The following is a 23,172-nucleotide window of genomic DNA, read 5'->3' on the forward strand; positions in this document are numbered from 1 at the left end:
TTAGTTCTGACATATCATAATGCAATTTATAGGACAGAATGCGTTTATGATTTTATAATTTAAATATTTTACAACTCTAAATCAGTTCAAAGTACAAAACATGAATCCACAAGTTGTAACATCCAAACATGCCCGTAATTTTGCTTGTTTATATAGCAGTGGATCATGTCTTTTTTGAAAAAAAGAAAGATCCAAAAGCATTGTTATTTAAAGAAAAAATCATTTGTGAACGACGGAAATGATTTCTATTTTTCTAGATAATTTTTTCTTCATCCAAATAACCAATGCATATACATGACAAGCCTAATCTACGGAAAAATTTTGTATGAAAAAAAAACAGAAAAGAAAAGAATCGAACACACTGTCACCATGATTATTTGCCAAGATTTCTTAATCAAATAATTTGAAAATGATAATGGAAGAAGAAAACTAGGCAAGCCCCCAGTGCTTATGCTCATGGCAACAGTTCAGTGAGATCTATTAACAGTCAAGGTACTTCACAATTGAAGCTATCACCATGCCCGCCCGCGCCATGTCCTTCCTTTATGGATCGGCGAGACGAAAACACCGCCACCATATTTGCCCGTGACGACGTCGCCAAGTCCTCAATGCCATCTCTCAGTGCTGCTGAATGCAAATTGCCTTCATCTATCTTGATTTCCTCTATCATCTTGTAGGCAATGGCCATCTCAGGCCTATTGTCCAAGCTTGGCTCAGTACAAGCCAGCCCTACTTGTAGCAATTGTCTCATCTCACTGGGCACAATCTTTGAGTCCAGAACCATCTCAGGATCAAACACATCATTCTCACGCCCCTCCTCAATGGCAGACCTGACCCAGAGTGGTAGGTCCGTGCCACCCTTGCCATGGTTAAGATATTGGGATGGATACTTGCCAGTGATGATCTCAAGTATGATTATGCCTAGACACCAAACATCAGATTTCTGGCAAACTTGGCAAAATTGCATGAATTCCGGCGACCGGTATGCGACCATGTTTTGTGAGGCCGAAGCAGGACCGACCAAGGGCGAGAAGCCATATTCAGCTATGAGTGGCTCGCAGTCGTCTCCGAATAGTACATTGTTGGATTTCAGGTTGCCATGGGGGAGGTCCATGTCGCCAAGTTCTCTGTGGAGGTGAGCCATTCCGCGGGCGATCCCTTGAGCAATTCTTAGCCGAGTTGGCCATTGTAGGCTTGGCCTGTTCGGCCCTCGATCGCCTTAAAAAAAACACAAAATACATAAAAACACACATATACACACTCATGCATGAAAGTAGACACAGATATTGCTGTTATCAATGTCCATGGCAACTAGAGATCACCAAATCCTACAAAATTACTTTTGTCTTTAATTAGCCATGCCATCACAACCAAGCAAAAAACCTCCCATCACTGTCCACACATTGACAGGCCTCGGTTGGTAAAATGCCCCGAGGTCTCTCTTGATCACAAGAGAGTACATCAAGTTTAATTTAGACCTACAGCATGGGACACCTCCCTAGAGTTTAGAACCATGGTCATCCCACACCAAGTGATAAACTATGGTTGCCCCAAAGGGGTTTGGCCTAGTGAGATGGGGCTTAGGCCACTAGTTAGGCGGTCTAGGTTCAAATCCCATGGGCATCACCCCTTGAGCAAGCCCACAGAGTTTTATGCAGTCAGAACATTCTCGTAATTAAGTATGGCAGGCATACCCAGCGAGGCTAGGTCTCTGATCCGGGTGGCTGTTTCTCCTCGTAAATATATAAAAAAAAGGTGATAAACTATGGTTGCCCTAGCCATGAATGTGGAGCACATGTGGGCTTGTAGAGATCATCACTGACACCAACGGGGGCTCCTCTTGTTTGGTAGGAGTAGCTAGTGCACGTCACTTTTTGTTGGGATGTTTTAGGTTCAAAACCCAATGATACATTTGTTTAACTGGTAGGGGTCTGCCTAACCCCAGCTTGCCTTTAAAAAAAAAAAAGAAATCATTACTAACATAATAATAATAATTATGCAACTGGGTTAAAGGCATAATTAATATCAATTAACTTTATCTGGTTTAAAGGAATATCTGTTGAGTGGGTGAGGATGCATTTGGACTTACTATGAAATTATGAAATGACCTTACCAGGTGGCTGCAACTACAGTTCTAAACCATGACTTTGGTCTTGTGGCTTGGTGTAATTTAGCCTATCAGGCTCTTAGTGGATTGAAGTTGACTTTGGACAAGGCTTCTTGGTTTAGACCAAGTCAGCGATGGGTCAACCTGGTTGCATTTTTTATGAAAACATGAAATAAAAACCAACTCTTTAAGGTCAAATACAATATGAAACAATATGAAGTAATTGGGTTGGGTATACTAGAACAGAACCAATATCCGAAACCTATTAGACCAAACCAGACCTTATTTTGATAGTCCCAAGGCCTTGTTTCGGGTCTAAAATCTAGAATCTTTTAAAAAATAGGTTGGCTCTAGGTATGGAAGACATAAACATGAAACAAATTTAACCCGACCTGGGGTTTTATACCCAAACAGATCCAAAACCCAAACTCGTTACAACAACAACAACTACGCCTTAATCCCAAAACAATTGGGGTCAGCGATATGAACCAAAAAAGAAATTCATTTTGGGTCTTCCACATGAATCCTTTTCCTCCAATCATTTCTATCCAACGCCATGTCCTCGGTGAGGTTCAAAGCATTCATATCCTTTCCTATCATCTCCATCCAAGTCTTCCTAGGCCTACCCCGACCTCTTTTAACTAATATATTTTCCCATTTCTCCAACCTTCTAACTGGAGCATCATTAGGCATTCGCCGAATATGTCCAAACCACCGTAAACGATTCTCTCGCATCTTATTTTCAATGGGTGCAACACCTACCTTCTTACGTATCTCTTCGTTCCGAATCTTATCTTTTATTGTATTTCCACACATCCATCTAAGCATCCGCATCTCAGCTACACTCATTTTTTGAATATGATGTCTCTTGGCAACCCAACATTCCGTACCATAAAGTAAAGCGGGTCTAATAGTCGTCCTATAAAACTTTCCCTTCAACCGCAATGGCATTCTACGATCGCACAACACTCCAGTAGCACTTTTCCATTTCATCCACCCAACCTTTATCCTATGATTTACAAAACCCAAACTCGTTATGTTACCAAAATCATTTCATACCCTACCCATTTTCATATCCAGCCCAAACGGTTCTGTAAAATATGTAATCGGATCGACTCAAACCGGTCCTAGACCTAACGCTCAAACTGATCCTAAACTGAACCCAATATATACTGACTATGACAAATTTAGATATAATTATCGTCAAGGGAAATACAATAAGCATTAATCCAATAGGTTTCCTTTGTGATAACAACTCTTCTAACTCTATAAGGATATATAGAGCTTACTTGCAATAAAACATACCCACTCATTTGTACTCCACCCAATTTATGCCCGAACCGATTATAAGTTTAAAATCTTAGTAATATCTAGACTCAACCTGAAATAAGAATCAAATTAAAAAAGGACCCATTTTTTATGTAAGGTATATGGGTCCACAATTATTTTCTAGCCATAGTGGAACCCAAAAGTTCAATCAAACTGGGTTGTGTTTGGGTCTATTTGTTATACCAATTAGAAAACAGCACTATACTAATTAAGACCCGAACTAATTCGCACTCCAACTCGTTAACCCATATGAATAATCTTAGCCATACCCAAACCCGAAACCTCAACTTGAATCAGTGACAAACGTTAAAAATGGCAAAATCTTGTTTTCCAAAACTCGCCAGAATTTAAAAAAAAATCATAAATCTCGTGGTTTTTGGCAAAATCTCAGCAATAAAAAAATAAATTAAAATTATAAAAAATAATTTTTATAAGAAAAATATTAATTAAATTTAATTAAAAATAAAAATACATGGTTTTTCATGTTAAATAGCCATTTAAAACGTAAATATCGCATTTAAATCGCGGTATTTATGTTTTTTCGTAAATCTGTGATATTTTAAAAATCTCGCAAGAAATTGCAGTTTTAAACTTTCAGGCAATTTCGCGTGATATTATCGCGAGATTTTTTCATAAATCTTGCGATATTTGTCACTATGACTGGAATCAAGTTGGGCCGGTTTTGAGTCTAATTTCTCAGACCCGAATCAAGAAACGGGTCTGACAAGGCTCGGCTGGAACACACGAACCAAACCCGACCCGGTGACACCCCTACTTAGGACCATGGGCGCCTGTCTGACTACTTTTGTCCCTACCATGTAAGAGGAAGACCAGGTTGCCGTTGGTTGCATAGTCATACAGCAGCAGCTTCTCCTCTCGCCGGTAGTGGTACGCCACCGGCGGCAGGACGTTCTGGTGGCGAACACCGCCGAGCCGGCATATCAGGCAGTGAAACGCTTCCTTCCCTTCTTGGTTCATGTCCTTCATCCTCTTCACCACCATGGATGCACCGCTGGCGATCACCGCCTTGTACGACGACCCCAGCCCCCCGCTCCCCAGCACCTCCGCCGACGCCTTCATCAGGTCCATCAGCGAGAGTCCGCCCCGAGCCTCCTGCACGAACACCAGATCCGCCGCCCCCACCGGAGGTGATGGCGCCTTTTCTTCGCTCAACGGAGTCGGCGAAGCCGGCGGTAGTGGCATCATCGGCATCGGCATTGCCACCATCTCCCTCTTGTTGTAGCTGCTGCTGCTGCTCCCAAGCACAACCTCCTTGGTCGATGGCTTGCAGTTCCCTGCCTGCTTGGTGGCTAAATAGAAGACCATACACAACGCCACTATTGCCGCCACCACCATTATGGCCACCGGCTTCTTGGAATGTGGTGCCGCTGCCGCCGGAGGAACGTCTTCTCCGGCCAGTGACGTCCTACCATTGCTCCCGGTTTCAATGCAAGCGCTCTCGTTGAAGCAGAGCCCCGAGTTCCCGCTGAAGCAGCTAGCGTCGAATCTGGCCGTCAGATCGGACGGAATATTCCCCTCGAGGCGGTTGTTAGACACGTTGAACGACTTGAGACGGGGCGACCGGAAGGACGGAACATTCCCGGAGAATGCGTTGTTCTCGAGGCGGACCTCGACGAGGTGCGGGAGCGACGCGAGCGAGGCCGGGATGGGCCCAGAGAGGTTGTTTCCGCCGAGCCAGAGCTTCCTGAGGGAGGTCATCTCGGCGAAGGTGTCTGCCGGAACGTCGCCGGAGAATCGGTTGCCCTGGAGGAAGATCGACCTGACCCCGTGGACGCGGCCGAAGGCCGGGAGCGGGCCGGAGAAGCTGTTGCCGTCAAATCTGACGGTGCGGAGCCCCGGGATCTGGCGGAGGGCGTCGACGTCGATGGTTCCGGCGAGGCCGAGGCGACCGAGGTGCAGCCCAGTGACGACGCCATGAAAGCACACCACGCCGTGCCACGGCGAGGCGGCCGAGCAAGGGTTGCCGTCCGGCGACCACGACGACAGCCGGCTGGCGTTCTGGATGGCGTTCTTCAGCTGGAGGAGCGCGTCGGATTGTGTCAATGCGGAGCCGTATTCCGGCCAGATGAAGAGGAGGATGAGGAGGAAGAGAGCGGGAGCAGCGGCCATTTTTTTTATTTTTATTTTTATTTTTTTAATAATGGTGGCCGGAGATTGGCATTGGCCGCTGCTCTCATGGAGGGAGAGAAACTCTTTCTTCTCTCGCTTTCTCTCTCTATTTTTTTTCATTTATTATTATTTTTGTTTTGGGGAAATGCTCAGTTTTTGCGTTGCTGAGTTGTCGTGTGATGTGGATTTGGTTGTTTCGGACCTACAAATGGGAACCGAGGGAGAGGTCCAGTTTCGCCGGTTGACGAAGTCAAACGTGAAGATAGGGCAGGGTTCGTTGCTCTTGGAGTGGACAAAAATGGACAACGATGGTTATGTGAGTAGTGGGTCCCACCTGGACCGTGGGCCCGGAAGGTAGGGCCCATCGGATAGGTATGGGGTGAAAGTGCGTTGGGGACCTGATCCGACCCAAGACCAAGCTGGATTTGAACTGCATTCTTATATAAAGGGTAGTCCATAATCCATATACAAATTTGGGTTGGATCTAACCCCGACCTGTTTTGACTTTTAACATATAAAAATGGCAGTGTTATAGAGGTTCAGATCCGATTTTGATACATAACACATTATTAGACATGGATCAGATCCAAATATAAAACCTTATCTTAGTTACTAACGGGTATAGTGTTGGGTCAAGCTTGATCCGTCCCAAATTTATCCATTTGGACCTTTGGTCACCGTACTTAGTTCTGGTTTTCATTTTCCTTTTTTTTCTCTTTGATTTATTACCCAAAGAAACCATACCCGCACAAATTTGTACCCGAACCAGTTCAATCTTAGAAGAATATCTCTAAATTTTAATATTTTTTTCTGAAGTTACGTAATTAAAATCTTTTCAATTTCTAGTTAGTAGTTACCGTTAAATTAACTTTGGAAGTATAGGATTAGGTTTCCAACACCCCTCCTTCCCCAAAATAAATATTCAGTGATATTTTGAAAATCGTGACTTTAATTATTGCAATATTCTCACCGTTATAATCAAGCAAAAATCGTGATATTTTCATAATACCTCACATTTTGTAAATATGGTGATTTTATGATGACGCTATATATATTGTGTTATTGAAACGATATTACTGTTCTTTTATATATTTCATATTTTCAATGTTTTCATTCTACTTTTATATGTTTCTAAAGTTTAAATGTACTTATATTTCCCTGAGGTTTTTCTTAGAAAAACAAAATTTTAAAATATCGCGGAATTTTCCCTTGCTGAGAAAATCGTGAGACTGAGATCTGTGACTATGATTTGATCACCTGCCTACATCATGTGTTGGTTCACTGTGATGCAAATAGTGATAAAAGTTTAAAACAGTAAAAACTAGCTAGATTTTGATTTTTTTTTTAATCTTGCATTTTTGGCAAAATCTTGGCAATAAAAAATAAATTTAAAATATAAAAAATAAATTTTATAAGAAAATATAAATAAAAGATAATTGAAAATAAAAAAACACACAAATTTTTCACAATAAATAGCCATTTAAAACGTAAATATCATGTTTAAATCATGATATTTATTTTTTGCCAAAAAATTTGCTATATTTTTAAAATATCATGAGAAATTACCGTTTTTAACTTTCATATAATTTTTTGCCATATTATCACGAGATTTTCGATATTTGTCACTATGCTGTGATTGACAGTGGGACATGTAAATAGGCTTTTTTTTAACCTTTCAAAGGAAACCACATTGCCTCCCCTCCCATAGAGAAAAAAAGATTTTACACTTGGGGAAAAAATTTCAAGGTGCATTGGATAAAAGAACATTATCTCTTCTCTATCTTGTACATGGCACAAGGTATGATGATGATGATGATGATGAATTATCTCTTCTCTCCAAGTGAACTTTACCATGCTGGCATGCTCCTCGCATTAACCAAGCAGATGAAGCATCATTGTGATGACAAAGCCTGCACACGTGCGTAGACATATGAGTTTTAGGGCTAAACATTTTTGTGGGAAAAGTTTTGGTAATAATAAAAAATATGCCTAACTACGGTGTGGCCAGAGGGGTGGTTGTGAGAGTGTTGAGATGAAGGCATTTGATCAAACTCCACAGGCGCACGGGTGTGTCCGTAGCTTTCAGAGGTGGGCCACATAAGGCAAGGTGGTCGTGGGCCTCACCCGGGATTTTTCTCGCTTATGCAAGGATCCTTGTAATAAAAATAATAATAACAAATATGCCTAAGTTTTTTATATTGTTAAAAAACATGACTAAGTGACAAATGTTAAAAATGGCAAAATCTCGTTTTTCAAAAACTCGCAAGAATTTGAAATTTTTTCATAAATCTTGTGTTTTTTTTGGCAAAATCTTGCCAATAAAAAATAAATAAATAATATAAAAATATTTTATAATAAAATTACACAAATTTTTCATGATAAATAGCCATTTAATATGTAAATGTTGAGTTTAAATATATCATGGTATTTATGTTTTTCATAAATCTTGCAATATTTTAAAAGTCTTGTGAGAAACTGCCGTTTTAAACTTTCACGCAATTTTTCATGATATTATCCCGAGATTTATGAAAATCTTGCTATATTTGTCACTATGAGTCTGTTAATTAAAAATGCATTTTCCTAAATTTAACTTGGATTTTCATTAACTCAAGTAGGGTTAATAGAAAAAAGATGCTGATTTACCTTCAAAACAAATTTCTTTTTCCCAAAAAGAAAATCAAAACACACCTAAAGTTTTGGCAATAATAAAAAACTTTCCTAAGTTTTGGTAATTGCATTCACATATTTAACAACAATTTTGATGAATGTAAACCCTCAGTTTGCCTGTGCTTTTAATAATATTGAAAACTTAGGTGTGTTTTCCATTATCCCACAAAGTTTAGGTGATCTCTTTTTTTCCTTTTGAGTTTCGAGCTAAGAACAAAATTAAGCACCAATTCAAGCATGCAGCCAACTAATAAAATACTTACAGAGAAGATGTTTGCATGCCCAGGGTCAGCCAAGTGAGCCATCAAGTTATCCAATGGGCTTGCACCGGTGTAGATTGCTTGAAACCAGAACCCAACAAAGGCTAGCATGGCTAGCCTACCATTCTTAATCTCCTTGGTTCTTAGCACCATCACTGGCTCAGGTGACCCTCTCCCCCACATCCAAGGATCAAACCATAGCCCACCTGGATAACCCACATCAGGTTTAGGGTTTTTCTTGGTCGGGTACTTGGGCTCGATGTCGACGCACCCGGGCTTGATCATATTGGCCCAGCGCCTACCCTCCACCCAGCCCATTAGGATCATTCGGGTCACGAACAAGGTCCACTTATCCGTGAAATAAGTTTGCTTTCCGGCAGTGTACCATGAGAATTCGTCGATCAACCCGAGTTTTTGGAGCACTTCTGGGACCAGGATGCCGAAGACTGCCATCATGGCCCACCGGCCGTGCATGAGCGAACCATTTCACCAGCTCTGGGTCCTAACCTGGAACGGTAGACATGGTTTAGAAATACAAAAATTTCATAGCTGGAGTAGATTTGAATAACCAACTTAACAGATAATTATCATATCATAAATTGCTAATATGTTCCCATGATCTTATAAAAAAATAATCCCAGGGAGTTATAAATCCTTTCAACAAATTGGGTTTATGGGTATCCCTTACACTACAAGAAATTTGTGGATTAGCGACAACTTAAATTCGTCGCTAATCCGTTGCTAAATAGCTTAGCGACGGATTAGAGATGGATTAGCGTCGGATAGTTTCCATCACAAAATTTTCAACGCTAATTCACAACGGAATATATCTGTCGCCAGTTCCGTCGCTAAGTTGTGACGGAATAACGAATGCCAACATCCATCGCAAGGTCGTCGTTACTATACAGCGACTTTGGTTTTGCGACGGATGTATAGTCATCTCTAATATGTCACTATATTCAACGCTAATAGTAATTAGTGACGGACATATTCGTCGCTAATCCGTCGCAAACAAGAAAAAAATTTAAAAAAATTATTTGAAAGTTAAATATCGAGAAAAAATTTCTCGTGATACAATTTATATTTCATATGAATAAAAAACAAAGTACACATCGAAATACATATAAAAAGAAACTAAAATAATTAATTGATCCATTACAAAATTCGCAAGTTCTAATTATTTACAATTCAACATTTACATTTTTTAAACAAAAAAAAGGTAGAACAAATTCAACACATGAATCTAATCATCGCCAAGATTTTGTGCCTCTTCTTGTTCATTGTCTTGATCTGTCCCTTCAGCTCTACTACATTGATTATCGCCAACAACCTACACAAGAAAAGAAAGGTCAATATTGATAAACAAAATATATTAAAATAAATTATACTCTATATATGAGATTCTATCATCCTCATATGTATTCTAAAGCAGTAAAAAAATTGTATATGTGATTCTATCATGCTCATAAGTGTTCTAAGGCAGTAAAAAAACTATATATATGATTGTGTCATGCTCATATGTGTTCTTAAGGCAATAAAAAAACTTATATGTAATTCAATCATGCTCATATGTGCTCTAAGGCAGTCAAAAAAATGTATATATGATTCTACCATGCTCATATGTGTTCTAAGGCAGTAAAAAAACTTTATATGTGATTCTATCATGCTCATATGTATTTTAAGGCAAGCAAAAAACTGTATATGTGATTATATCATGCTCATATGTGTTGTAAGGCAGTCAAAAAAACTGTATATGTGATTATATCATACTCATATGTGCTCTAAGGCTGTCAAAAAACTTTATATGTGATTCTATCATGCTCATATGTATTCTAAGGCAGACAAAAAACTATATATGTGATTATATCGTGCTCATATGTGTTCTAAGGCAGACAAAAAAACTCTATATGTGATTCTACCATGCTCATATGTGCTCTAAGGCAGTCAAAAAATTGTATATATGATTCTATCATGCTCATATGTGTTCTAAGGCAGGCAAAAAACTGTATATGTGATTATATCATGCTCATATGTGTTCTAAGGCAGTCAAAAAACTTTATATGTGATTCTATCATGCTCATATGTGCTCTAAGGCAGTCAAAAAACTTTATATGTGATCCTATCATGCTCATATGCGTTCTAAGGCAGGCAAAAAACTGTACATGTGATTATATCATGCTCATATGTGTTCTAAGGCACTCAAAAAATTTGTATATGTGATTCTATCATGCTCATATGTGCTCTAAGGCAGTCAAAAAACTGTGTATGTGATTTTATCATGCTCATATGTATTCTAAGGCAGGCAAAAACCTGTATATGTGATTATATAATGTTCATATGTACTCTAAGGTAGTCAAAAAAACTGTATATGTGATTCTATCATGCTCATATGTGTTCTAAGGCAGTCAAAAAAGTATATATGTAATTTTATCATGCTCATATGGGTTCTAAGGCAGTCAAAAAAATGTATATGTGATTCTACCATGCTCATATGTGCTCTAAGGCAGTCAAAAAAATGTATATGTGATTCTACCATACTCATATGTGTTCTAAGGCAGTTAAAAAACTTTATATGTGATTCAATAATGCTCATATTTATTCTAAAGGCAGTAAAAAATTTAATTTTGTGGTTCTATCATGCTCATATGTGCTCTAAGGCAGTAAAAAAACTTTATATGTGATTCTATCATGCTCATATGTGCTCTAAGGCAGTAAAAAAACTATATATGTGATTCTACCATGCTTACATGTGCTCTAAGGTAGTCAAAAAACTGTATATTTGATTCTACCATGCTCATATTTGTTCTAAGGCAGTCCAAAAACTGTATATGTGATTTTATCGTGCTCATATGTGTTCTAAAACAATAAAAAAACTGTATATGTGATTCTATCATTCTCATATGTATTCAAAGGCAGTAAAAAAATTGTATATGTGATTCTATCATGCTCATATGTGTTTTAAGGCAGTAAAAAAATTGTATATGTGATTCTATCATGCTCATATGTGTTTTAAGGCAGTAAAAATATTATACTGAAATATTATATAAAAGGTCAATATTGATAAACAAAATATACTGAAATAAATTATATCTAATGCACTTAAGTTAAGGCAATCAAAGTTATATGAAATCTAATGACATGCAATATATCACATTAAACTTTCATACCTGAGAGCCACCTGCAATCAAAGTTCCCCTATTCTGTAAAAAACTCTTGAACTCATCCGGAGAACGTCGACAATTGTTTCATGAAAGTAGTCACGCATTGTGTCCTTAACGATCTGGCGTACATCATCACCAAAAAAAATAGGATGCTTAGAGCTGATGTTGACGGGAGAAGTCTCTAAGCCGTGACTGAAGGAAGCAACGATTGGTGAGGTGTTCATATTACTCCCACCCGAACACATGAGCCTTTTTGGGTTCACCTGCTGCAATCACCCATGTTGTAGGATCAAATGATGGATGCTGAGTAGAGTTATCGCCATATCACTCTACCATCTGTTGCTTATATGCCTCCAACAAAATAATGTTTACAGTATGCATTAATAATTAAGAATTGCAATGTTTATGATAACTTGTATATTACAATGATTATTAATATAATAAATACATATCGTTGTCGTTCTCGCCTTCTCTGATACGAACTCTCTCGCGGTTTTACGTTTATGTGTTTAAACAAATACATCATTGTATGGTGCAATGCCTCCTTTTTCTGATTCCTGCGAAGTGAAATGGTAAAAGATTTAGTTAACAGGTTTGCAACAATACTTATAAAATTGACAATATATATTAATGAGTTACCATTTTCTTTAGGTGGCGCCCAAAAGTCCTAGATCCATCTGTGTGTAGATGGGCTACAGGCATTTTTGCTCGATTTTGTGCAGCCTTCGCTGAGCGGTTTCGAAATGCATCCCCCGCCCACTTGTCACACATTCTCTCCCAATGATCTCTCTTGGTAGTAATAGGGCCATGGCCCTTTTACTGTAGTGGATCATATATTATACCAGATATTTTTTTGCTGCAGTCTTCATATTGTGCAGCATGTCTCCAAATCGATTGACAGTCACCTTCTGCCACACCTTCCTTGCATCATGTTCCTCTATCATAGTCGCGAAGCGATTCGAAGCCTATATATATTTTCAGAAAGTTAGTAGACATGACTATAACAAAAAATTAAATATGAAACATATTAACTATGACAAACAACTGTATATCGTGAATGAGGACCACAATCTGTTTATCACCTCTTTTGGATACTCTTTTCATTGAGCGACCGGTTTTGGTAGATGTTGAAGTAGTGAATTCCTAATATCGCGTACTACTTCTTGTGGCTCAAACCTCATGTTGCACATGAATTGGTACACAATAAATATCAATATACAATATTTATAAGATATGTAATGAGTGAAAATGAAATACTTACGGTCAATTATCGATATACTCTATTCGAATGTGTAGCGCCCCAAGATTTCCCGACTTGAAAATCCTTTAGAATTTGAGTAAACTTTTTTTTTAAAAAATAAGAGCACAAGTGCGGAAGAAGCCAAAAGGGAAAGAAGCGGAAAACCCTGGGCGGCCACTACAGGTGTGAAACAATAGTTAGAAAGAACAACTTTTATTATTAATTCATTTACATCTTTACAAAATTGTACAACCAAATCCCTTTTACAAAAACACTGCTAGGATCCAATAAGTGAGGTTCAGAAGTGTGGGTTCAGAGTCCGCTGCAGCACGCCGAGCTTCATCGCACGCCTAAGTAAGAACCTGTATCCCCATAAAACGGGGTCAGTACTCTTTCGAGCTGGTGAGACAAACCAAACATGATATACCATATGTCGAAATTGAAAGCAATCTATTCATACAAGACATAGCATGGTTAATCTTACATTACTTGAGCAAATACAACATGAACAAGTATACAACTATACATGGATCTACGAAAGACTGCAACTAGCGTGAATCAGTGCAAGTAGTCAAAGCATGAGCAATTAACTATGACTATTGATTTCACAACTCATATCAAACAGTAAGGTATGCATCAAGGAACATAAATTTCTAACACGATACATAACATTGTAACAAGGCATGCATCACAGAACATAAAGCACTAACAATAGACTGTGATATGCAAGTAGATATGTCATCGTGAACTGTGCACAAGTACAAGTGGACAAGTATGTGCATCGTGTCATAAGTGAGAGAACTAGTCAGGTGATAATTCAAACATTGCACATTATGATGAGACAGTTAGAAACATTTGTCACGGTATAGCGTGACTCACAAGTTGTGCCAAGGTTCATAAACCACGTATTACAACCATGAGTGAGCTCATCTCGCTAAGTGGGCTCATCGCCCACAAACAACTCGCTAAGGAGTTCCAAAGTCGCATAAGTCTCACAAGACTGCGATTCAAACATGTATCTCGAGAATCCCTTCGCACTAGGGAACTACATTCATTCGGTGACATGCATTCAAAATCCATTAATATGAGTTAGCGATTACATTCATTTCGTACAATACGAGTACGTGTTTGCATTCATTGCACGTGATAGATAAGTGCTAAAGTGTGCACAAACTACGTTACGTAACATCATCATGATACATTTAAATAGATAAGTTTTGAAGTGCCAAAGTGTCAAATACATAAGACAAGAGTGGTGCCATGAGCTTCTTTACTTCGTAAAATCTCATTTTTTACAAAAAGGCATTAGTGAGGCATCAATGTGACCTTTCGCGTTCTATACAAGCGACACTATGCACCAGGGTAGGCACACACACATTACCCATATTTATGGGCTCAACACACCACTGCGCAATAATAACCATATTGACATAATTTACATCGGACCACGCACATTCGCTGCACAAACTGTAAATAGCCAAAACACTTAGTACACTCACCAAGGTATTGGACCTGCGCTGCGTGCGCATATGCAGCCCTATGGGCTGCGGCCTGAATGTCTGCTAACTATGCGTAAAAGCTGTTAAAAATCTGAGACTAGAGCATCTAAAAGGTTGAACACAAGTCGGCCAACTTACTAGCCACCCGATGCCATGGGGCGCCATAACCCTCACATCACAGGCCCCGCTTTGGACAGCGTTGCAAACTTGAAAAGAGGACAACAACTATGTTGTCACAAAAACGCAGGGGCCGGAACGGAAAAAGGAGGACAACGGCTATGCATGACCCGCAAACTGCAAGGGCCAAGTGTTGGGACTGTGCAGAGGCTGGTCCGAGAAATGACCCCGACATGGGTCTCTATCAAAAGTAAGGCAGCCCAGGTCTGGACTGGGCATCCAGACCGGATGGGCTCAGCTCACCAAGATCGGTCCAGGTCTGGACCGATTGGTCCAGACCAAAAGGAGGCACACTCAGGTCTGAGCATGGTCTGGACCGATTGGTCCAGACCCAGCAGGCTACAGCCAGCACCGAAAATGGGTGGGGGGTGCAGGCCTATCGCCTGCACCCAGCTGCAGCTGCAAGGTTGCAGCCAAGGTCGAAACGAAACCTAAAAAGCAAAAGGGCTAAATGCCCAATCCGGCTATGACCGGCCATGGCCTTTGACAGGTCTGGACCGGTTCGGTCCAGACCATGTCAGGCCCCAACGAAACCCCCAGCCACCCACAATGGACGCTGGCAAGGGGTTTGCTCAAGGTTAGACGAAAATAAGAAGAAGGAGGCGTCTCGGGCTGACCCAACTGCGGTCGGTCTGGGTTACACTTGATGGAATGTCCAGCAACTGAAAAGAAACAAGGGAGACATGGCTTCTAAGATTCGACGAATCGAAAACAACTCCATGGAAATGGAAATGGTGAAAACGAATGGCAGGCTTCACCTAGGCTCGACCCAACTAGCCCAGGCCATCCGCAGCTAACCCAACAAGGGTTGGCTCAAAGGAGCAAGCTGCATGGCATGGGGTTGTGCACAGTCTCCTTGCCAATCGAAATCCCTTCGCAAAAACTGCGAATGGGGTGCGTTGAATCAAATGACAAACGCATGAAAAATGTTGACGGCTTTCAAACACATTTCAGCTATATTGGGAAATAAAAGATGTGAAGCAAAAGAATGAAATGGAGTGCAAGAGAGAGGTGGAATCTGAAACCCGTGGTGTTCCACATCTATGTTGATCCATGAAGTGCATGTAACCAAAAACAAGGGCAACGAGTAAGACCAAAATGATTTCAAATGGAAAAATCCAAACCGTTTTCAAATGAGAGAAACCCAAATTATTTTTGCATGCTAGTACTCAATAAGACACACAAATGGGATGCATATAAGCAAACTAACCGAAAACAACATTCATGGTTTCGTGTAAAGGAAAGCTCACAAAATATGCAAGGGCACATCAACTCGCCCAAACGAAATCCACCAATGGAATAGGGAGAAAGGTGTCTCACCTTCGCGGCTTTAGAAAATGGAGGAGGTTGCAATGGTACTGCTCACAGTTGTGAAACTCCAGCTAGGTGCTCACCCACACCCAACACTCACATGTTGGAGAAGAAGAAGGGGAGAAGAGCAAGGGAGGAGAGAGAGGAGGCTCCAAGAAATTCGCCTAAGGGGTCCTCTCTTTCTCTCTCTTCAAGGGTTAAGTAGGTAGGGTTAAAAGATTGGATGGCTGGGATTTAGGGAAGGATGATGGACGGCTAGGGTGCTCCACGCCCCCCCCCCCCACCCCATAGCCAGCCATGGACCAATGCATGTCCAGCTCTTAAAATCATTTCAAAATGATTTCAATAATGCCATTGTAAAGGGTTTCAAAAAGACTTTAAAACTTGAAGGATTTACTTGGGTTGCCACTCAACCCAACCAATCAGATTCTAGCATTTAAAAAGCTTTAAGGGTATTACAAAAGAGCCATGGGGCGCCAGCCCCATGCCTCCTTTATTGGAAAAATGCCCCCTCATGATGGACTTTGGGCTCCATCATGAGGATTTTGACAAGATCAAGGGCCAATCAAGGCCTCTATTTCAAAAGCCATGCAATTCTTTTCAAAATCGCCACCCAGCTGGTCCACCATTGACCATCTGGTCCACCATTGACCATCTGGTCAACCAAGGACAAAAATGTCCTCTAGGGAGGACGCCCAATGGGTTTGGGTCCTCCACTAGAGATCCGGGTCCAAATCAACAATCACCTATTCAATACGTTTCAAACAACACTTAATTAATACCTTAAAATATCAAATTAATCCCAATAAATTAATTAGTGTTGTATATAACCTCAATTAATACTAAATGCTGGAAGCCTCTCAAGAAAATTCTCATCCAATTGCGAGAATTAAGCGTATTATGATTCGGGTCCAATCGTAGATCAAAACTCGTAATTCACATGCACTGACAAGGTTTTTATGTCGTATAGGTCCCAAATTCGGGGACAAACCATAAAAATATAATATAAATTAACCCTTAAATTTTTAGAAGCTAATTCGTCAAGAATTAGACACTTCTTACTTACACAGTGAACCTACACGATTTTCGGGTCGCACGTACAAGGCAGAAATACAAAGCACAGTCAATTTACATCAAATTACGTGTTATATCTCATAAATACACAAAAGCATACATTTCAATATTAAGTAAGCAGTAAATTCCTCAGAAAATTCATGGGTGTTACAGAATGAGTCTTCTTGTGCCAGACTGAGAAGACTCTGCATGTTGTGTGGACTCTTGACTTGTATGATCAACTGGTGTAAGTGGGTCATGTACAGGCGAAACATCATCTGTAAAAAAAAATGTTAGAAATTCTCAGAATACACATTTCAACTAATCAAGTATCAAATTAGTTAAATGATATACCTATCAAAGGAGCCCGTGAAGATGAGGGCTGAGACTGGCTACCACTAGATGAACAACCATTGTAAGTTTCACGAACCATATTCTAACAAATAAAAAAGGCCATGCAATACATTCAAATTATTTCAAATCATTCACATGAATGCAATACATTTCAATACATTCAAATAATTCAAACCAAGTATTACAATATATTCAAATCATTGAAATACCTGCAAATCATTCACATTATTGCAATACATTCAAATCATTCACATCAAGTATTGCAATACATTCAAATCATTCACATCAAGTATTGCAATACATTCAAATAATTCAAATCATTCACATCAAACATTGCAATATATCAAAATCATTCATATCAAAAAAATGTCAAATATGTACCTGCAACAAACACACTCCAATATCCCGCTAACTACTATCATGCCTAGCATCGAATCTGTACTCCAAAAATAAGAACACTTTTATTCTCATACATTAAAATCATGCTCAGCATGATCTCTAAACTCCAACAAAGCAATCCAAGATATCAACAACTAAGTGAGTGTGTGAACAGTAAAGTGTTGCATCCAATAAATTAAATAACATGTAATGCGCTTGCATCACTTACTCACCATGGGTATTTACCTGATTTGCATTATTTTTGTCACTTAATTACCACGAGTGTCGAGGCACAAGCGAGATCCGTTGAGAAATCTGCAAGTGACACTTGTTAAAATGAAGTCACCCTCTACCGAAAGGAAAATTTTTTATAATAAATATCGAAGTCGAACGGGATTCCGGCGAGGCGGAACACCTTCCGGGCGTCGACCACCTCTCCGTTTGTTTCGACCGCCCTCGAGTTCGACTGGCCAGTCAATAGGCCAATGATGTACGACAGCAGCACGAGGTCTCCGGAGGCAGTGATCGTCCCCGGAGCGGCAAGCACGAGGTGATGTCGTGGTTCAGGATCCCGGCGATCGTCGGGCACCACCCGGCCCGTCGCCCCCCCCCCCCCCCCGCCTGAAAAGTAGGGAGGGCGACCCCCTGCCCGAATAAAAAAAAGAGGCACGGGGCGACCCCCTGCCAAAAAAAATAAATGAGGCAGGGTTCGCCCCCCTTCCGAAAAAAAAGAGGCACGGGGGCGACCCCCCTGCCCGAATAAAAAAATGAGGCAGAGGGCAACCTCCTGCCGAAAAAAAATGAAGCAGGGGGTCGCCCCCCCAACCCCCCTGCCAAAAAAAAAGTGGCATGGGGCGACCCCCTGCCCGAATAAAACAACGAGGTAGGGGGGTCGCCCCCTGCCGAAAAAAACAAAACGCGGCAGGGGGTTGCCCCTCCCCCCCCCCCCTGATTAGAGATTTACGAGAAAATTAGCGACGAATTTGGTGACGGCCTAATTCTGTCGCAACTCCATCATAAATTTACATGACCAGTTAGCGACGAAAGATTTTCGTCGCTAACATCGTCGCTACGTAGCGACGAAAAAACTTTTTTCGCCAAATCTGTCGCTAACCGTCACGTGTATTGCGACAAAAACCTGTTGTCGCTAAGCTGTCACTAACTAGCGACGGAAGGTTTTCCGTCGCTAGTTTCGTAAATATTACAAATCTTAGCGACAGTTTAGTTTCTCTCGTTAATCCATCGTAACTTTACGACGAAAAAAATCCATCACAAATATTCGTCGCTAATTAACAATTTTCTTGTAGTGTTAGCAGAAAGATAAAATATTTGATTATCTAATAATTCAAACAAGAGGGACTTCCATGAAGATCAAATAACTCAATTTAGTTATCTAATAAGACTTTATAAAGTATGGCTCCCTTTAGCTCATTGAGTGTATAGATTGTTGGGTTTGCTATCGTGAACATGGTCACACTTCATATGATGCCAAAGAGTGTCAGCTTACATGTCTTAGCTTTTGAGAGAGCATTAAAGCTGGTTTACCTGAAAGCATGAATTGCTATATCAGAAAATAAATTAATTTTTTTATTGTTGTGATTGGTGTTGCCGTTGCCATTATTATTATTATTATTATTATTATTATTATTATTATTATTATTATTATTATTATTATTATTAGGGGTGGTGCCACGTTCCTGGCAAGCACCTATCTTGGATGCTAACAATCAGAGAAGATAGACGGCCATGACATGCTAATCAATAATCCATTAGTTATCATCATTGGGAATGGCAGTGGACCTGGGCGGGGGCGGGGGTGGGGACAAGGTCTTCATCCTACTCCATCTCAAAATCCAGACCTCTACCCCTGCCTTTATTTCCGGTTCAAACGGGGCGGGGCGGGACAGGCCGTTTTCCGTGGGTCCATTGCCATCTTTAAAGAAGGATTGGGGACAGGGCGAGGTAGGGCAAGGCGGGAATCGGGATGGGGTGGAGCGGGTGAAAGAATAAGTCCATACCTGCCTCCATGCTCGCACGGGTGAAAGAATCCCTGTTTCATGTCCTCTATCCCCGGTCCACTGCCATCCCTAATCATCACCTTTATATGGAAATTGTGACAAAGGAATAATACTTTTAACCAATAAATACTCACCCAATCCAAGTGGATCAAAGCCAAAATCACCTGCAACATAAAGAATAAATGAATTACTGCGTATTTAGTAGGAAAACAAAAACAAAACAAAGCTTTGGTTGGATACTTTTTCTTTTTGATGTCGAGAAACCAAGCAGGATCAAGCCCTAATTGGCCCCACCCTGTAGGTAAACCCTCAGAGAGTGGACCGGCCCTACAGTGATTGATCTCAGAGGAATTGAACTCATGTTGTGTCAAGCTGATGGCCTAGGATCGAATCCCGCTGAAGCATGGGGTTCCCTCAAAACTGGAGAGAATAATTCTCTATTGGGTGTAAACAAATGTGCTCTAAGAGCACCATATCTTTGACTCTAGATGGTTGGTAGAAGATGTCAGTGCACGTCTCCCTGTTGTGGACATTGCAGGTTCAAAACCCTAGTGTAGGGATGGCAGTAGACCGGGCGGGGGGGGGGGGGGGGTAGGGGACAAGGTCTCCACTCTCGCCCTGTCTTAAAATTCTGCCTTTCATCCTCGCACGGGTCTTGATTTTAACCTCCATCCCTGTTTCATGTCCTCCATCCATGGTCCAAATGGGGCAAGACGGGGCAGGGCTCATTTTCACTCAGTCCACTGCCATCCCTAAAGAAAGATCTGGGATCAGGCAGTGAAAAGCGTAAGTCCATCCCCTGCAGGGGTTTTGATTTTAACTTCCATCCCCGTTTCATGTCCTCCATCCCCGATCCAAATGGGGGGCAAGGTGGGGCGGGGCCCACTTTTTCTCTGTCCCTACCCCAGTGGTAGGTTGAATAGTAACTGGCGGGGGTCTGCCTAACGACCCTAACCCCAGCTTGTCTTTAAAAAAAAAAAAAAGTGCCCTAAGATCACCATAACTTTGACTTGAGATGGATCATCATCTTTAGAATCATCGAGTTTGATACAAACATGACAAACCCATATATTGAAAAATTTAGAGTTTCAATCCATTGGGCTCAATCTGATATATTTCTAGTTTGTTCCATCAAATTATTATTCTATAGTTTGAGAAAGTTTTAACATTGTTATTTTTTCATGTATATCATAAGAACAAACATAAAAATGTATACCTGCCATCGAGCCATGGGGGTGGTGAGCTTCCGGGGAACCAGAGGGGCCTTTCTGGTGGAAGGGGTTCAGCTACAGCAGAAACTCCCTTTGTTGCACACACCTTGTTCTTTAACCTTGCAAAAATCTTGAATACCCTTGATGGAGATCTTATATTCACTTTCCTACAAGTGAATCAGGCTTTTAGTGACACATGCGTCTCTCTCACACACACATAATATATATAACTCATTTTTAAAAAACTTGAGAGAAATTTGAAAATTTTTCATAAATCTCATGTTTTTTCGGCAAATTCTTGGCAATAAACAAATAAATACAAAAAATAGTTTTTATAAAAAAAAATTTAATAAAAAATATTTAAAAATAAAAATACACATTTTTTTTATGATAAATAGCAGTTTAAACCGTAAATATCACATTTAAATCATGACATTTATGCTTTTTCATAAATTTCGTAATATTTTGAAAATCTCGCAAGAAATTGCTGTTTTAAACTTTCAGGCAATTTATCGCCAGATTTTCATAATTCTTGCGATATTTGTCACTATGGTGTGTGTGTGCATGCGTGTATATGCATCTATATATATGGAAAAGATTTGCTACAATTTTTTGTATGAAGAAATGACTTTGCAAATCATTTTTTTTATGATTTTGTTTTGGCAATTCCGACCCTTTAGATATGATCTACATGCTCTGTTTTATGATGATCAGCATTTGAATTGCCAGTATTCCAAGTGCTGGTGGGTTTTTATTGTGATCCAAAAATTAACAGCCATAAATGCTTTCAAAACTTTTTGACCCATAAAAACATGGCATTTTTTTTTAAGAAAAAACACCATCCAAGAGTGGATATCCCTAACAAATTGACTATGCTAAACATATCGACAATGCTTCTCTCTCTCTCTCTCTCTCTCTCTCTCTCTCTCTCTCTCTCTATATATATATATATATATATATATATATATATATATATATATATATATATATATATATATATATAGAGAGAGAGAGAGAGAGAGAGAGAGAGAGAAACAGATTTGATTTTTCGTGGTAAATCCAGTAAAACATTCACCAATACAAAATTAAAAGAAAAGTCTATGATTGCCACGCTCTCAAAATTTACTAGAAAACAAATTTACTGAAGGAAAATCTCCAGATCTGAGGGCTCACCCTTTACTATGTGCAACGACCAACTCTTGACTTTGTAGGACTTGGGACTTTATGTAGCTGACTCAACTGTGAACTGGATCATCACCAGTTTTTCTTTTAGGTAAATTCACCAATTGAAACATTGACCAAGTTGGCTCTTTTATTTTAAAAACTGTGGCTAATTCTCTGTCTAATCTGCATTGTCATTAATGTTGCAATGCAGGTATTTTAATCACTTGGGAAGTCTACTTACAGTAGATGCTCTGTTAAAGAATGTTTCTTACACCTTTGCTGCCAAAACTATAATAGGTGTTCATGAAGAGTTGCTATCTGACTCACTCTCAGTGAGACCTTAAAAGTTGGTCATCTAGAAAGACAAATGAACTGGGTCCAGTCCTTGATCAGCATGAATGCATAAACAAACTTACTCTTTGGGTTTCAATAGTAGAAATTAACATCACTAATGCTACAATAATCGAAATTTGAGATCCCATGCTCAATTCTTGGGGTCAAGATCACTAAGTTTCCAGCCAAACTTTGGCTAGTCACTGTGGTCTGGATCAGGATGTGCAGGTAGACTAAGTCTATCTAGTCCTCTCGACTATGTCACACAGACACCCCCCTTGTGTATTAGTCATATTGGAAACTTTATAAAAATGGTTGTATCTTTGGATCTGATGTTTTTCACATGATTGCACCAAGTGGGGGTCGATGCCTGGTCGCCCTAGCTATGCATACTTTTTTTTTTATTAATAAAATTGAGTTTCCTTTTTCCTCCAAAAAAAAAAAACTGTTACAATGAAGAATGAGGAAAGGAGAAGTGATGACCTCGTTGGTGGAGGGTTCAAAATGGCTGTGGCTGCAATGGATGCCATTACTGCTCCTAAAAATTGAGCTCTCTCTCTCTCTCTCTCTCTCTCTCTCTCTCTCTCTCTCTCTCTCTCGCTCTCTCTCTCTCATAAGGCTTATCTTGTGGGGATAGATGATCCTGGCCATGTGGGCCAGGAGTGTGTGGCTACAAATTGGTGGTCCAAGACTTTGGGTCAAGGAGAAGTATGATCCTTACTTCAAAAGGTTAATCTTAGGTTGAAGGTTGCTAAATTGTGGGGGTGCAAATGGGATGGA

The 23,172-nt window shown here is 40.0% G+C and overlaps 1 protein-coding gene and 1 pseudogene across 1 annotated transcript; both read right to left on the minus strand.

Moving 5' to 3' along the window:
- Positions 1-487: 487 nt before the first annotated feature.
- Positions 488-5,566, minus strand: LOC149827474 (pollen receptor-like kinase 3). Its single transcript, XM_090018519.1, has 2 exons — positions 4,252-5,566; positions 488-1,218 (listed from the first exon to the last, which is right to left on the minus strand). Exons 1-2 carry the CDS (start codon positions 5,564-5,566, stop codon positions 488-490), a joined length of 2,046 nt encoding a protein of 681 aa, XP_089874645.1.
- Positions 5,567-8,391: 2,825 nt separating this feature from the next.
- On the minus strand, positions 8,392-22,922 carry LOC149827475 (photosystem I chlorophyll a/b-binding protein 6, chloroplastic-like; annotated as a pseudogene).
- Positions 22,923-23,172: the final 250 nt, after the last annotated feature.

Source organism: Nuphar pumila, chromosome 10 (genome assembly GCF_984573655.1).
Source record: "Nuphar pumila chromosome 10, dmNupPumi1.hap1.1, whole genome shotgun sequence".
NCBI classification, from domain to species: domain Eukaryota; kingdom Viridiplantae; phylum Streptophyta; class Magnoliopsida; order Nymphaeales; family Nymphaeaceae; genus Nuphar; species Nuphar pumila.

Excerpts from the sequence above, each read along its gene's own strand:
- LOC149827474 (XM_090018519.1), bottom strand. The coding sequence starts at position 5,566 with ATGGCCGCTGCTCCCGCTCTCTTCCTCCTCATCCTCCTCTTCATCTGG. Across the intron at positions 1,219-4,251 it reads CCTGGTCTTCCTCTTACATG|GCGATCGAGGGCCGAACAGG; the intron begins GTAGGGACAAAA and ends GTTTTTTTTAAG.